The sequence below is a fragment of the Diadema antillarum genome, unplaced genomic scaffold (genome assembly GCF_040938485.1).
Source record: "Diadema antillarum isolate AM-2024a unplaced genomic scaffold, OU_Dant_1.0 seq00000455_RagTag, whole genome shotgun sequence".
Lineage (NCBI taxonomy): Eukaryota > Metazoa > Echinodermata > Echinoidea > Diadematoida > Diadematidae > Diadema > Diadema antillarum.
Window position 1 is genome coordinate 1 of NW_027271427.1, and position 17,518 is coordinate 17,518.

The 17,518-nt window shown below is 38.7% G+C and overlaps 1 protein-coding gene across 1 annotated transcript; it reads right to left on the reverse strand.

Moving 5' to 3' along the window:
• Positions 1–4,406: 4,406 nt before the first annotated feature.
• LOC139732896 (uncharacterized) lies at positions 4,407–17,473 on the reverse strand. The gene is made up of 10 exons (XM_071643732.1): positions 17,376–17,473; positions 14,910–15,048; positions 13,793–13,906; positions 13,184–13,238; positions 10,988–11,108; positions 10,027–10,115; positions 8,897–9,088; positions 8,100–8,192; positions 7,103–7,175; positions 4,407–5,856 (listed from the first exon to the last, which is right to left on the reverse strand). Exons 1-10 carry the CDS (start codon positions 17,439–17,441, stop codon positions 5,212–5,214), a joined length of 1,587 nt encoding a protein of 528 aa, XP_071499833.1. The 5' UTR covers positions 17,442–17,473; the 3' UTR covers positions 4,407–5,211.
• Between the last annotated feature and the right edge of the window lie 45 nt (positions 17,474–17,518).

Below are 17,518 nucleotides of genomic sequence, written 5' to 3' on the forward strand. Positions count from 1 at the left end.
TAAAAATGGATCATGACCATCTCAAAGCCACAGTGCCCACTCTAAAGGTGCCATCAGCTGGCCTCCAGATTGCAGTTGCATGAATGCCGTCAGCTTCAACTTAAACTCAAGCAGTGCTAGTGGTATAGGAGGCAAGTGAAACTGAAAGCAAAGAACTTAAAGGTCCAGTATACCTTTGGGAGCAATGATTTTAAAACAATTTCAAGATCTCACATTTGATGCATATGTGTAGGTCTGTTGTATCACAAAACATCCTACCATATAAAATTTTTGCAATAAAGCCTAAAATATAAGAAGATATCTGTATTTTTCTTAATAAACCATAACTGTAGACAGTGTGGTCTGGAAACATTTTTATTACAACTATTGTTTACATTTTGTGTATTTAACAATGCTTAACCCTATTTTAACTGGGCTATCTGAGACCAAGTTTTTACTGGGGGGGGGGGGGGGGTCAATTTGACCCCCCCTTCAGATCTCAACCACCGATCGTGCGATCGCCGAAAAATTTTGCCTGAAGAAAGAGCTGGATGTCAACTATACGATTACATGGTCATACTAAAGAAAAATATTGGCTTTCTATTTTTAAATTAATTATGCAAATTTACGCATGAAATCATATTTTCACACAAAACTCCATTAAAATGACTGAAGGATCCGTAAATTTTTGTGTCAGAGTTCCTCAAGAGACAGTTTTTTTTTCTTGTAAAAAAATAGCAAAATCAAAATCAATTTCTTTTTATTCTTATTGTTTTTTTAATTTCTTATGTATTTTGTTGTTTTTTCGACCTTTTGTTTTCTATTGTTTTTTGCCAAAATTTGTTGCAGGCACTTTTTCAAGCTTATCTACATTAGAATTGATTAATTTCAATGGTTAAAAGTGGAAATAATCCAATTTATATCAATGTAACAAAAAAACACAATTTGCATTGGATTTGCACACGATATCATGAATTTGAGCCGTTTTTGGGTTGACATGCATATGCAAAACATAACGTACCTTCAGAACAGTGTACCCGGACGTCGCAAATTTGGTCTCAAAATATGCGGGAGACTTAAACGAAAAAAGTCATGAAACAAAGCGGCAAAATCTTTGCACGTTGCCGAATCGTGGCGCGAAATGTCAAGGGGGGGGGGGTCAATTTGACCCCCCCCCCCCCAAGCTGGAATAGGGTTAACGTCGATAATAAGGATTCAAATTTTTACAGTAGTTGTTTCTATCCCTATTTTAAAGTACTAATGTTCATCTGCAAATGGTAAATTATGCCTTAAAAGGACATGTTCACCTTCAAAAGAGAGTGGAGTCGAGTAAATTCAGAAAGATCAGACATGGACATTGTTAAAACTGCTGTCAGACTATTCTAAATTCTTACAACTTCATTCTGTTATCAAATAGTGCCTAGAATTGCTCGTATTTCATGCAAATGTGTGCAGTGATCATCGACTGAAGGGTTGAAGAGCCAAGTTTTGCCTGTTTTTTCATCAGAATTTATCATTTTAACCCGAAAAGGGCAGCGGATGGAATCTGCTCCCATTTTTGTCCCCGCCGAACGAGTTCGAGCAGGGGACTATGAAACGGGCTCCGTACGTGTGTGTGTCCGTGTGTCCGTCCGTCCGTGTGTCCGTCCGTGTGTCCGTGTGTGCGTCCGTGTGTGATCAAAATCTTCAATTTGCTACTTCTCTGTCATTTATGAGCCAATTTTGATTCTGTTTGCTTTATATGATAGCACTACATGGGAGCTTTGAAACGTCTGCACAGAATTTCAGTCGTGACGTTTGACCTTGACCTTTGACCTATATTGTACATTTTGCTACAAAATGCTACTCCTTCGCCATTTCTAACCCGATTTCGATTCCGTTTGCTTTATGTGATGGCACTAGGTGAGGGCTTCAAAACTTCTACACAGAATTTTGACCTTTGACTTCTTTGACCTTTGACCTTGATTTCTGACCTGTATTGTACATTTTGCTACAAAATGCTACTCCTTCGCCATTTCTAACCCGATTTCGATTCCGTTTGCTTTATGTGATGGCACTAGGTGAGGGCTTCAAAACTTCTACACAGAATTTTGACCTTTGACTTCTTTGACCTTTGACCTTGATTTTTTGACCTATATTGTACATTTTGCTACAAAATGCTACTCCTTCGCCATTTCTAACCCGATTTCGATTCCGTTTGCTTTATGTGATGGCACTAGGTGAGGGCTTCAAAACTTCTACACAGAATTTTGACCTTTGACTTCTTTGACCTTTGACCTTGATTTTTGACCTGTATTGTACATTTTGCTACAAAATGCTACTCCTTCGCCATTTCTAACCCGATTTCGATTCCGTTTGCTTTATGTGATGGCACTAGGTGAGGGCTTCAAAACTTCTACACAGAATTTTGACCTTTGACTTCTTTGACCTTTGACCTTGATTTTTTGACCTATATTGTACATTTTGCTACAAAATGCTACTCCTTCGCCATTTCTAACCCGATTTCGATTCCGTTTGCTTTATGTGATGGCACTAGGTGAGGGCTTCAAAACTTCTACACAGAATTTTGACCTTTGACTTCTTTGACCTTTGACCTTGATTTTTGACCTATATTGTACATTTTGCTACGAAATGCTACTCCTTCGCCATTTTTAACCCGATTTCGATTCCGTTTGCTTTATATGATGGCACTAGTTGAGGGCTTCAAAACTTCTACACAGAATTTTGACCTTTGACTTCTTTGACCTTTGACCTTGATTTTTGACCTATATTGTACATTTTGCTACAGAATGCTACTCCTTCGCCATTTCTAACCCGATTTCGATTCCGTTTGCTTTATGTGATAGCACTAGGTGAGGGCTTCAAAACTTCTACACAGAATTTTGACCTTTGTCTTCTTTGACCTTTGACCTTGATTTTTTACCTATATTGTACATTGGCTACAAAATGCTACTCCTTCGCCATTTCTAACCCAATTTCGATTCCATTTGCTTTATGTGATGGCACTAGGTGAGGGCTTCAAAACTTCTACACAGAATTTTGACCTTTGACTTCTTTGACCTTTGACCTTGATTTTTTACCTATATTGCACATTTTGTTACAAAATGCTACTTCCGGCGGGGACATATGTTACGCACCGCGTAATTTCTACTTTTCCTTGTTTGCACCATAATTCTGCAATGCGAGAAGGCGTCTTCATGAGACTTCTTGACCTTTCTCCCCCGAAGTCTCGCTCAACTTTGAGAACAAACTGAATTTACAACATCCACACATACCGTTGCGAAGCCATACCGAATTTTGTAACTGTATGTCACGCCAAAACGGGCACAATTTTGTGATTTTGTGTACATTCCCTATGACAACAATGCTCTGTTCTGAAACTCGTGAAAACCTGTCTATTCTTATTATTTATCACTTTGATTGATTTCATACTAATTATGGTAGAAAAGTGGTCACTGACAATTTCCATTGAAAAAACAAAAATTGAAAACAAGGAAATAAGTAATAAAATCCAAAATCAGTAAATATAGAAGAGTTGAAATGACTTACGATGTACAATTGTTACACAAACCAAAAAGGTAGACTCTCAATTCTTTTAAGTGTTTCACAGGCTAAAATAAGATCTTAAGGGCTTAATTTGCATAAATAATTAAAATTAGAAATTGATAATTTCAAACAAAAAAATTAAGTCACAATCTTGTAGATTATGATGTGGGTGTCCAGCATGCCAAATTTTGTCATGATCGCACTGCTGATAGCTTAGATCTCGTGGGGGAGGGGGGTGGAATGTGGATTTAGCATAGGCAAAGAAGTCCAGCCTGATTAAGGTTAAGGTAAATATTTCTCCCTTGCAGACTACTCACAACCCTTGAAGGTGGGTCTAATTGTAAGTTTGTTGAGTTCAGAGCCTATGTGAGTTAAAGTCTAGTGTTATTGTGATTATTGGCTTGTTGATAAAATTTGGTTTTCTCCAACCACATTTGTTGCCATGTTCAAACCATTTCATGGGGTTGCACATGTGATGCAACTCTTTATACAAAAATTACATCCAGTGCATGAAAATATTTAAAGTGATGAATTATTCTTCTTACATAGGGTGTATAGTCTAAGTAGATGTTGAAAATCATTTGATGTAACACACACATTTTATGTAGGCACTGTAATTTTGAAACCATTTTAGTTAGTCTTTAAATTTCAAGCAATCATGATATCAGCAATGAACTGGCGGTGACTGAAGATACATCTTCCTCCGTGTAAGGGTGTGTACGTCAACATTCTCATAAGTCAAAATTTTCTCACTTCCTGCATATGTCGACTTGTGCAAGGTCTACTGTATTTAATTTCTGAGTGCCAAGGAAACATAAACTCCGATGACACTGAGAGACTGAGGAAAGACAGTCAGCTAAACATGAATTTCCCATCTGTTATCTCATGCTAACTCTTATCTGTACTCAAGGGAAAGTCTAGGTTATTTGCATAATTCTTGGAAACAAATCAAACTTGTTGAATATTCAATGTATTCAACTTCTCTGAAACTTCTCCAAACTTCTCTCTTATACATTGAACTCTTAAATTTGGCTCATGATCTATTGCAATAAATAACTGCACACATTCATGTAAATGATACCACACATCATCTGCTCTACAACAATGTACGTATAATAAGCTAATTGGACTGACATGTTAAAAAAATGTAACTTGCAGAAAACTTGGTTACTCAAAGTATTGAACTGGTACTCCTGCTAAGTACATAAACACATCATTACGCATGCCATTTTCCCTGTAAACTACACATTAATATGGGGTTAAGTAGGTCTGCACAATAACCCATTTAGACAGGTCAGACAAGTAGGTACCCAGTTTTTCCACTTTTTACTTGTCCATTTCTAACAAAGTTACTGGTCAGGGACCGTCGGACCAGTGCCAGTGTGCAGCATTGAGATACGACAATACCTTCTTAAAAGGCATTTCTTGTTTAGTATCCAACTACATAATCTCATTACTTGGTGGTTCCCTAGTATAACATGACCTTATTGTCAAAAAGGGCGGTTGAAAATAGAACATCTTGGTATTCAGATTTCCAATTTAGGCAGCAATGTTTAAATTGATATAAATTCCCACAGCCTAACCCTGAGTTGACTGTGTTTCCTTTTTGAGGCATTCATGAGCAATGTTCTAATAATGGTGTTCACAGTTCAACGCACACCGACAAACAGTATGTAAGACTAGTGGTTAGTACCACAGAGAGCTGACACTTTGTTTGACATTGTCAGAATTTTCTCTCCTCTTTGCTGTTGTTTGGGCCGCTTCTCCCTTCTTGGCCAGTTTCCGCCTCTCTGCCGACTTCTGCTTCTTCTGCATGTTGCGCTTGACCTTTGCCCTCACCATAGATGGGTCGATTGTGGAGGTGGTTGAGGTGTGTGAGCTTACGCTGTCACTGTTCCGACAGCGGATGTTCCGAGAGTGCGAGTTTACATGAGACATACTTGCCTCACTCCTGTGCGGTCGGTAGTTCCTATTGAATGCAGCAATGTCCTGGAGGTCATCTTCCATCTCACCATCACTGTCATCCACATCACTGTCTACATCACCTGTCAATCTGCCATCTCCTGCTGGATGACCCTCTTCAGTCCCAGACGTGGATTTCCTTGTGGTACCTGCAGCAGAATCTGCCCCACTTTCGGCATCTCCACTTTCTGCAAGTAGCAGAGCACAGTCCTGGGAAGTTTTGGTGCATTCCAATCTCTCCTCCATGTTTTCTGCCTCCTGCTTCCCTGTCTTTAAGTCTTCCTCCTGATCATCTTCTTGTTGATCACTTTCTTCCTCCTCTTCTTCAGCATCTTCATCAGTGGAGTCATCTTTCAGAGCAGCTGTGCCCTTTCAGAATGAAAGACAGGAGTATCAAGCAAATACAGAGTCTCACAGATGATAGTTTTGAGTGGACTTGACCCAAATATAAATGTAAATTCAATGAATACAGAAATGTTGGTAGACCACCTCAATGAAGTTTAAGGAAAATCAGACAATCTGCTGAAAAGGTATGAATTTAAAGTTTTGGCACTGCCATCGCTGGATAAAAAGACCACATTTTGTGATGTCATAGTAGGGCAACAAAATAATGGAAATTTAGAGAATTCCACATTTTTTTTAAATGAAAAGTACACATTCCTTCCACTGTTACTGACATGTGGAGGGCAATATCATTTGCTCTGCATTCTGAAAGAGGTGCTTGTGCATTAAAAGCAAAGTGTTCTGTCATTATGCTAGAAAAATGAAAATATGTTGAAATCTCTTTAAATCATCGTAATGTCACATCATAAATTGCTGCTGCCTTCTTATCCAGCAATAATGGTACCAAAATTTTACAAATTCTACAGTTTTCAAAGGATCCTCAGATGACCTTTAAAGGGTGTGTACAGTTCTGGTCGAGGTGAGGATTTAGCTTTTTACGTTTTGCGAGATATTCAGAAACCACTCTGTGAGATGTCAAAGAGCATGCGATTCTACAGGGTATCAAAAGTTTATTTGATGAAAATCGGTTTTGAAATGGCTGAGATATCCAAAAACAAGGTGAAACAAAGAGATCCTAATAAAGTTGTGGCATGTCGCCTTTTATCATTATCACTTTTTTTGATATCTCAGCCATTTGAAAACCAATTTTCATCAAATAAACATTGAATCCTTCTTAAAATTACATGCTCTTTCATATTTCATATAAAGAGGTTTCTCATTATCTCACTTCAAATCATGAATCGCCACCTCAACCAGTACTGTACAGTCCCTTTAAACTGCACTATGTTCTCTCGATGTCCTTATAGTTCACCATTCACTCAATCCCTACATGTAAACTTTTGATTTCACTCCCCATTAATGGATTTGTGGGTCAATATTACAATTCTCATGCCTACTTGAACAGAAGGTTTAGTTAGTGTGATTTTGCTTGCCAAAACCTTGAAGAAGGAAATTATTTCATGTGAAAGTACATTCTTAAATATGAAGACATGTTGTCTTACTTAAGCACAGCTTTATAAATTCACTGATCCATTTGCAAATGGTGTAAACTTAAAACCAGTTTGTATGTTTGGTGAAGAAAGATAACATGTCTGTTTAGATCATGAGTTACCTCCTGTAGGGAATCCTCCATCTCCTTAGAGAACCCACTGGCAGCCACCTCCACATCAAGTGTTCTCTCACAGCTACAAGACGTGCATGAGTATGACAAAGCAAATCAAAGTGATTAGTACAATAACAATAATTGAAAAATTGCCAAGATCCTGCACAAGAACTGTGATGATGGCACATAGCAATGAGCAAATTAAGTAAATTAATCTCTACTGATATTTGTGGCTGTGTGACTGAAATATTCAAATCTCTAATACCAAACAAGTTTCTTGACCATGCAAAAAAAAAATAACAATAATTAAAAAAAAATTCACAATGCATTAACTCATTTATCATGTTACCATGTATTAGCATTAAAGGGACTGTACAGTACTGGTTGAGGTGGGGATTCATGTTTTGAACATTCCTAAGTGAGATAATGAGAAACCTCTAATGAAATATGAAAGAGCGTGTAATTTTAAGAAATATTCAATGTTTATTTGATGAAAATTGGTTTTCAAATGGCTGAGATATCCAAAAAAAGTGATGATAATAATAAAAGGCGACAGGCCATACCTTTTATTAGGATCTCTTTGTTTCACCTTGTTTTTAGATATCTCGGCCATTTCAAAACCGATTTTCATCAAATAAACTTTCGATACCCCTTAGAATTGCATGCTCTTTGACATCTCATAGAGTGGTTTCTGAATATCTCGTAAAATGTTAAAAGCTAAATCCTCACCTCAACCAGAACTGTAGGGCTACACACCCTTTAACCATCAATGAAATGTTCTTTAGACAATTGTCATAAATTCACTCTGCAACTCACATTAATTCTATTCTCTACAGGTATTTACATAACTATTCATCCTTAGTACATGTTTTTAAGACAAAATATCTGATTTTCAACGATATACAATTGTACTTCAAAAGTTGCAACATTGCACCCTACTCATCTGGGCACGGGTGCGTGTCTCTAACATACCGCATTACAAGGTAAGTGAGGTGCCATGACTTACGTGATATCAGAGAACTTGGGAAAGAGTTCACTCTCATAGTTAAACCTCCGGCTGAAGAAATCCTTTACACATTGCACATCACGGTCAAAGTACCTATGCAATCAAAATATGATAATGGCCAAGTAAGAAAAGTTGTTCAGAAATTTAAACATTACACATCTCACATTTCAGTTACATGTACCTGGTATTCCTCTAAAACATGGTGAACCAACAAAATAGCACATAGCACATAAACAATTACCTTCCTGAGTATGCCTCCACTATTTCAACACGATTGCCCTATAAGAAAGATCATAATGTGGAAACTGCTCTTCTACAGGTCCACAATGAAATTCTTTTAGCCTTGGATTCATAAAGAGAAGCTATGCTTGCCCTCCTTCACTATATACGGTATACATAGTGCTGCCTGTGACACTGTAGACCACAATATTCTCCCACCGTGACTATGACAGAGATTTGGCATTAGTGGCATCGTGTATGATTGGCTCACTTTTTATCTTGTTAACAGGATGCAGATCAAGGGTGCTTCATCAAACATTTACCATGATTACTGAGGTGTACCCCAGGGGATTTAAGAGGAGTGGCAGAAAGAAGATTGACAGCATTATGATCATTATCAAATCAATACTGTCATCATCGACACTGATATTGACATCATCATTATTACATGTCATAGTAGTAGAAGCAGTACTAGTAATGTCACTACTGGTATTAGCTCTAGTATTATCACAATGTACAAACCAGTATGACTACTCACTGGAGAATGAAGCTTACCCCCCCCCCCCCCCCCCCCTTACCATTCTGCATTAGGATGTGACGTGGACACCATCTGGGGAAAGTCAATGAGGGTCACACGATCCTGATCGTCCATCATCAAATTGAATTCATTGAAGTCGCCGTGGATCAGGCCGTGATTGGCCAGTCTGACAATGAGGCTCATAAGGTCATCATAGACGGAGGCGGGGTCTTCCAGGGAGTGCACTTGGTTGCTGTCAAAATGACCACAACATTGTTACAGTCTCCAATCACCTGTTGTTGATTTCAATTCTTTACACATCTGTTTTTCTCTCCCTGCAAAATTTGTCCACCATCTAAGATAAACATTCTAACATTGGTGTGAAAATGTTAAGTATGGTATTAGAAGGATTACAACTCTGTTACCTGTAATTACTAACACCCAGCCGCATGACAGCTGTGCTAAGTGATGAGTGTGAAAAGCAACTGTGATAATTGGTACAGAAAGCACAGTGAGGGTTAAAAGACCATTACAATTCCGGGAGTGGATATTGGATATCTCAATTTTTATATAAATTTGTAGCAAATGATCTCTTTTGCAAATCTTGAGATATCCTACACTGTGTTTGCAAATACAGATTCAATTAACTACCAAGAATTTTAAAAGTCAATGTTAAACCTAGTCAACTTTCAAGTTTTCCTCTCTGGCTTTGAAAATCCAGCTTCAGTTCTAATACAGCCATAGAAATTCATCTAATTTTCTCAAGAGCAAAGCTCATAAGTATGACTTATTTGGAACAATTTGCCAGTGAGACTGCACTCAAGACAAAAATGAATGAAACCATCCTGCCTCTTGAGGATATATATGCAGGTCTGCCGACATTCCCTCATCCAAATCAGGGAGATTCCACACAGCAATCAGGGAGATATCTGTGTGTTACATGCATTTCAATGAACAGCTGAATTATTCCCAAATCAGGGAGATAAAATTCTCTTATTCAGACATGAACAGATTTTGACATTTTCAGGGAGACTCCTGCAGAATCAGGGAGACTTGGCAGCTCTGTATATATGTACATAATGTTGGTGATCACACTCCAACACACACAGACATTCAGAGATAAAGTAACAGGATATACAATCAGATGAGTGTTGAATCACATGGTTATGAAAACAAGAAGTCTCAGCTTACAGAGGGTAGGCATTTATCAGCTCCATGACCACACAGTGCCTGTTGAAGTCCACAGGTTTTGGTACAGGGAAGCCATGGTCAAATAGTGCCTGAAAATTATGATCAACAGTGCTTTACAGTGTGAGAGTAGGGACATGTTTAGTTACAATGTACTCAATTTAATAGTACAAGTATATCTGACCTGAAGCAATGACTACAAAATCACAGTAAAACATCACAGCATGGTAATAATAATTTCTGCATAAACAGCTAATTTGAAAACAAATTTTTTAATTGACTTATCTATAAACATTAGGGTTGGGAAGTATATCAATGTGAAGTTTAGTACAATATGTGATTGAAATCTAAAATATTTTTATCACAGAAGAGAAACTATTATTGTTTTTTTTTTTATTACAGCAAAAATAAAATGAGCATATGAAGTTAAAATATTGCCCAATAGAGTACAGGCAACTCCTATTATAACGACGTCCTCAGGACTGGCAGTTTTTGTTTGATATATTGAAATGTTGTTGTAGCCAAACAGTAAAGTACATAGAGATACAATATATGTTATACATGATAATTCTTGGACTTGAATTTTACTTCATTGTTAACAAAAACTTCCTTATAACAGTGTTCATTTGAACAGGAGTGCAATGTAGTGCTGAGTACAGTGTACTATTGTTTAACTTCAATAGCTGATTCAAGAAGATCAAGAAATTGCTTCAGACCACTTTCTTTCCATCAGCTTGTCCTTTGTTTTCCTTCCTCTACAGATGTTCTACAGCACAATTCATTATCAATCAAAATCCATTTCTTTGACATTTTTGAAGTACTCATTTATGGGTGTAATTATGACTTCAGAGGACAACTGAATAAATATGTTAAAACAGCTTCAACAAATATTTGATCAACATTCTACAGGAGACTGAATTACCAGAAAATGTGTCTTTGTGGCTTTATTGCCTTCTAGATTTACCTTCATGAAAGCAAACTCTTTCATAGCAGCAAGGCGAGACAGGTACAGCCATGATGCACTTCTCCGCTTGCCCAGATAATCCCGCTTTTCTTTCAACTTCCTGAAAGAAGTCCTTCCCAATCTTGGAATAACAAGGAAAAGTAGAAATTACGCGGTGCGTAACATATGTCCCCGCCGGAAGTAGCATTTTGTAACAAAATGTGCAATATAGGTAAAAAATCAAGGTCAAAGGTCAAAGAAGTCAAAGGTCAAAATTCTGTGTAGAAGTTTTGAAGCCCTCACCTAGTGCCATCACATAAAGCAAATGGAATCGAAATTGGGTTAGAAATGGCGAAGGAGTAGCATTTTGTAGCCAATGTACAATATAGGTCAAAAATCAAGGTCAAAGGTCAAAGAAGACAAAGGTCAAAATTCTGTGCAGAAGTTTTGAAGCCCTCACCTAGTGCTATCACATAAAGCAAACGGAATCGAAATCGGGTTAGAAATGGCGAAGGAGTAGCATTCTGTAGCAAAATGCACAATATAGGTCGAAAATCAAGGTCAAAGGTCAAAGAGGTCAAAGGTCAAAGAGGTCAAAGGTCAAAATTCTGTGTAGAAGTTTTGAAGCCCTCAACTAGTGCCATCATATAAAGCAAACGGAATCGAAATCGGGTTAGAAATGGCGAAGAAGTAGCATTTCGTAGCAAAATGTACAATATGGGTCAAAAATCAAGGTCAAAGGTCAAAGAAGTCAAAGGTCAAAATTCTGTGTAGAAGTTTTGAAGCCCTCACATAGTGCCATCACATAAAGCAAACGGAATCGAAATCGGGTTAGAAATGGCGAAGGAGTAGCATTTTGTAGCAAAATGTACAATATAGGTCAAAAAATCAAGGTCAAAGGTCAAAGAAGTCAAAGGTCAAAATTCTGTGTAGAAGTTTTGAAGCCCTCACCTAGTGCCATCACATAAAGCAAATGGAATCGAAATCGGGTTAGAAATGGCGAAGGAGTAGCATTTTGTAGCAAAATGTACAATATAGGTCAAAGGTCAAGGTCAAAGGTCACGACTGAAATTCTGTGTAGAAGTTTCAAAGCTCCCATGTAGTGCTATCATATAAAGCAAACAGAATCAAAATTGGCTCATAAATGACAGAGAAGTAGCAAATTGAAGATTTTGATCACACACGGACGCACACACGGACACACGGACGGACGGACGGACGGACGGACGGACGGACACACGGACGGACGGACGGACACACGGACGGACGGACGGACACACGGACACACACACGTACGGAGCCCGTTTCATAGTCCCCTGCTCGAACTCGTTCGGCGGGGACAATAAATGTGCAAGGAACAGTATAGACTAGCTCATTACCATAACATTGTAGACACGTGATTTATTAATCTCACTGAGGATACACTGGAATAAGTCCATGTCTTTTTATAAATAATTCTTCAGGTTTTTCAGGACATGATGTAAAATACTGTCTGGTCACAATCAAGACACAACATAGAAAGACATATCAAATGCAACTCTTGGTACACCACTGACTGTTTCTACAGGAGGTTATCACAGCTATTAAAATCTGTTGGCTTCAATGACAGAGACAGAGACAAGTCTACTAGATACAAAATTGTAAACCTAGAAATATGGCTATGGCGACTTGTATGCCTCAGCTATTTCACACTATTCTTCCAATAGGTCTACGATATACAGAATATATTGCCATTGTGAGACAGTGGTTTTATATGATTGGCAAATAACCATTACAGAGAACACCACATATTCAGATAAAAAATGGACACGGAGGAATGGTCAGCATGCAAAGAGATGTAGTTTCATGGTAGAAGTCTGTGTCAAGACACTTCCATTCACTTAAAATGTTCACATCAAATAACTGACAATTTATTGGAATGGGAAAACTGAGCAAAGAAAATGGGATTCCACCAGGATTTGAACCCAAGACCTCCGACTGAGCTATAAAAAAGCCCCAGTACAGTGCTCGTCCAAGAAACCCTTAATTCTCATTGCTTGTGTGGTCAGAAGCTATTGCTGTGTGTGTGTGACACACACGCACACACTTAAATCTGACATATACCCGAAGGATAATTCAACTTGGGGATAAATGCGAGGGATCACCGAAGTGATGCAGCTCTTTGAGTATGTAACAAATGCAAACAGAGGGAAACTGACCACTGTTACATTTTCTCACCTGTGTAGCTTTAGTGCAAGCTGCTCATCCTCTTCATTTGCCACTATGTAGATATCTGTTAAGTACAGAAGCACATCATAACATTACTAGTCAATTGTTAAATTGACCATCTCTTCAGCATGAATTGTGTAGTTACATGTAGTCGCAGCATGTACTCAACTTCAGTTAACCCGTTGAGGACGGTTTGATTTTGCTACATTTCCCGACGCTTGCCTGAGTATACTCCGGACTCGTCCTCAACGGGTTAAGAGGTTTTATTTTTGTCGAAGTTGGTTTGAACTGTTCTGTCATGAACTATGATATATCTAAGCAATCCCACAGGGCCACATTGATATGAGACTGCAATGCTAGACTTATGAATTGAAAGAAACAAATTTCTGCTGCATATGAACTTCTTTTTATGTATTAAAATCTCACTCTGCAAGGCAAGCCCTCAACTACCAAAGTATTAGCATACATACAGCTACAAGTTCTTGCTTTTTCATTGTTGTTGTGTTTACATACATTCACAACAGTGTCTGTCCACTGCTAGTAGCTCCAGCTTAACAAGCTGCAGCACCTGTTATGCCAGCCTTGCGTGCGGGGTACCTAACAGATTGGTTTCCTCACCTGATTCTTTGCCCACTCCTATCTGATTTCCAACAGATGTGACCGAGTTTCGAGCTGCCAAAGCCTTCAGTGCCAGGTAGTCATATCCTGGGTATGTCAGTCTGTAACCAGACACTGAACAAACGTGAAATGAGGTGAGAGATTTGGACAAGGATGGGGAAATGGGGACAAAATGTGTGGGAATGGTAGTGGCAGCTATGAGCAAGAAACAAACATGTACATTGAAGTTACACATACAGTACATATTCAAGAGGCAAAAAAGTAGGTGAGAGAGGAAAAGAGAGATGGAAGAGGAGTAGAGACATATAGACATGATGTACATGCACTACTGTTCCAATTCCACTCAATGTTTACACATATTCAGCAACAAAGGACAAAATGTTATAACAAACACACTTGCCTGCATGCCCCTGACATTAAGACAACTAAAATTCTGCCATGCTAGTGTAATGAATGGGCACTAGAATGCTTAAATTGTGAGGATCTTTGCATGGATGCCCAATTGGACAAGATGGTCCAAACATGAATGCCCTGACTACAGTCTTATACATATCTACATTGAGAACCAACATAATTTTCATACATGATTGTAAGTAATAAAGTACCGGTATTATGCAAGTTAACAAATTAGTCCATTAAAGTTAAAAAAAAAAAAACCATTGAAGACACTGGTCATTTTGACATATCACATGGTTTTTGTGGGAACACAAGTGCATCCCCGGCAACATATTTTTTCCTCGACTATGGCAGCATCAATTTGCCATTAATAATAATAATGCTGCGTCACAAAGTTCACAGAAGGACAATTGTGTCCATAGGTGCCATCTGGCTGCGATAGTAGCTGAAGGGAACCTTCCTTAAGCTGACGTATCTTCTTCTACTGGTACTTCACATTTTTTTCCCATCAAAATGACAATATTTACTCACTGTGGGATTTTTAAGAAACATGCATTAATATTCCTCATAAATGTTCCATTCCATTTATCATGGACACCATGTATAATCTTAGTCCTTTATACTTCAATGTGAAACCAGAGTACCAAGTATTGATCAAAAGAATCTAATGCTAGAGATGGACACAGTGTACATGTTCAGTGCAACTCCTGAATACTGGTACCTTTCCCATGCTCCCATGCAATGAGCTTGTTCCGCACCAGTTCCTTCAAAACCTTGTGGCATCCTCCATGACGCAGGTTAGCAATCACTGCTACCAGATTTGGTGGCACAATTTCATGGTTCTTCATCCCCATTTCAAGCTATGACATGTACATAAATGATAAAAATTTGAAGACAAAATTATTATACTGATTTTAGTGATAACATTGTATTCAATTAAAATACAGTTTTAACAAGAACATGAACATAAACATTAGTTAAATAGCTGAGTTGTCCATTCTACCTCAAATATTCAACACAAGAATACTCTGTTCTAATCAGTAATCCATCAATGGGAAGGAGGATCATCAACGGCTGTGCAAGGGCTTAGGACTTTGTAACTTTTGTCTTCACCCCTAGCCTGACCAGACCGCTGTACAAAGCACAGCAGTCTGACATATACTAGTGTTTAAACGTTTTAAACGACCGTCGCTATTGACGGCAAAATCACATAAAATGTCTTTTATTTTGTTTGATTTTAACATACAGATAATTTTTACCACTCACCTACATCGCATTTTGCTGATGGTGGAGTTGAATTTGGTGTTTCGTTGGTATCCAGACCTTATTGTTGAATTTTTCGGAGTAGATTGTGCGGTGGCATCTTTTTCTTCGAGAGCTTCACAAAATCAATGAAAAACCACGCATGAGCAACCGAAGTGGTAGCGTTTTACGTACGCCCGTGCACCCGTGCGTCTTGTGTGTTACGCAAAGCACTCGTATCTGCGCGTGCTGCTCTGGCAATGGTTTGACGTTTGCATGTGTCACTTCTGCTCTCCGACTAGCTCATGAATATTTTCGACTCGCTGCATTGTAGTCTACGAGAGTGACTGTAGCTCATGAATATTTCTGACTCGCTATGTTGTAGTATACAACTCATTACGAGAGTGACTGCCATTCAAATAACACGCAGAAGATGAGGAGTGAGCAATACGGACACTTACAGACCTGATTTTAGTCACGGATTTCGGTGAGTTTTTGACGTAATTGAAAAAAAAATTGCATACCGATTATTGAATGAATATCATAGATTATGGGGATTCCTTATATTTTAGTTTTCTAAAATTAATAAAGATATTCATGAAGGAAATGTACACCCACCACTGAAAATGACAACGTCTACTAGAGAGTTAACTACAAGCTGCACGTCTACTCCTTCGCGGACGGTGTTATTTTTCAGCGGTGGTTGCACATTTCCTTCATGAATATCTTTCATAATCGTGGAAAACTAAAATATAAGGAATCCCCGTAATCTATGATAATCATTCAATAATCGGTATGCGTTTTTTTTTAAATTATGTCAAAAACCAACCGAAATCCGTCCTTAAAATCAGGGCTGTAAGCATCCGTATTGCTTCACTCCTCATCTTCTGCGTGATATTGAATGGCAATCACTCTCCTATACTAAAACGTAGCTAGTCGGAGCGGAAGTGGATGAGCTAGTCGGAGCGGAAGTGACGTCAAATCATGAGAGCAGCACGCGCGGAAATACAGATGTACGTAGAAGACGACAAGCTTTACATAACACATGAAATGCACGGGCATACGTAAAATGCTACCGTGGTACCTCAGGTTGAGCGTTCGTGGTAGTTCGTTGATTTTGTGAATCATCGCACAATCTACTCCGAAAAATTCAACAATAGATAAGGTTTGGATACCAACAAAACACCAAATTCAACTCAACCATCAGCAAAATACAATATAGGTGGGTGGTATTACTGTTAAAATCAAACAAAATAAATGACATTTTTTGTGGTCTTGCCGTCAAAAGCAACGGTCATTTACAACGTTTAAACACTAGTACTGTACATGTCAGACTGCTGTGCTTTGCACAGCGGTCTGGCCTTGGTCAGGCTACTAGAGAGTAAACGTGCAGCCGCTGTCACTTCGCGACAGCAGCTGCATGTAGAATCTAGTTATCTTTACCCCTAAAACTCAGTGGGGATCCAGGGAGGAGCGCATCGGGTGCACGCCCGCCCCCCCCCCCTTTATTTTTTGTTGAAACAAAAGAAATCAAAAGAAAAAATGGGGGAGGGGTACGTGCGCCCCCCCCCCTTTAATTTTGTAAACGTGCCCCCTCTTTACGGAATTCCTGGATCCACCCCTAAAACTATACATTTTTAAATCCTGTCTGAAATCTATCTAGTTTTTCACTTTGTATGACATGATAATTCGGCACTAGTGTAGTTTCGCACCATACGTGTAGAACAGATTGAAAAGGAAAGGACGAGAGAAAGATGATCGTGAGCCGACAGATGACATGAACAACGATGATCAGCTGATGATGAAGTCTGCCTTTAATGACACACCCGGCATGCCCACACACAAATGGACATATGGGACTAGCGTCTAGACCTCTGTGCCGTAATCTAAACGTGCAATATTACCGTACTGAAGTACCGAAAACACTTAACAGCCAATCACTCACCGCGGTGAGGACACGGAAATCCTCCTTGGAGAGATACCGGAGCATAGTGACATTCAGCTTCCCCATTACGAAACAATTGATGATTTGCAGTTCGGAAAAAATAAGGTTGATTCACTGCCTTCTTCTAGCTTTGAGTAGGCGCT

Excerpts from the sequence above, each read along its gene's own strand:
- LOC139732896 (XM_071643732.1), bottom strand. The coding sequence starts at position 17,441 with ATGGGGAAGCTGAATGTCACTATGCTCCGGTATCTCTCCAAGGAGGAT. Across the intron at positions 10,116-10,987 it reads AAGAGTTTGCTTTCATGAAG|GCACTATTTGACCATGGCTT; the intron begins GTAAATCTAGAA and ends CATAATTTTCAG. Across the intron at positions 9,089-10,026 it reads CTGATAAATGCCTACCCTCT|CAACCAAGTGCACTCCCTGG; the intron begins GTAAGCTGAGAC and ends TCATTTTGACAG.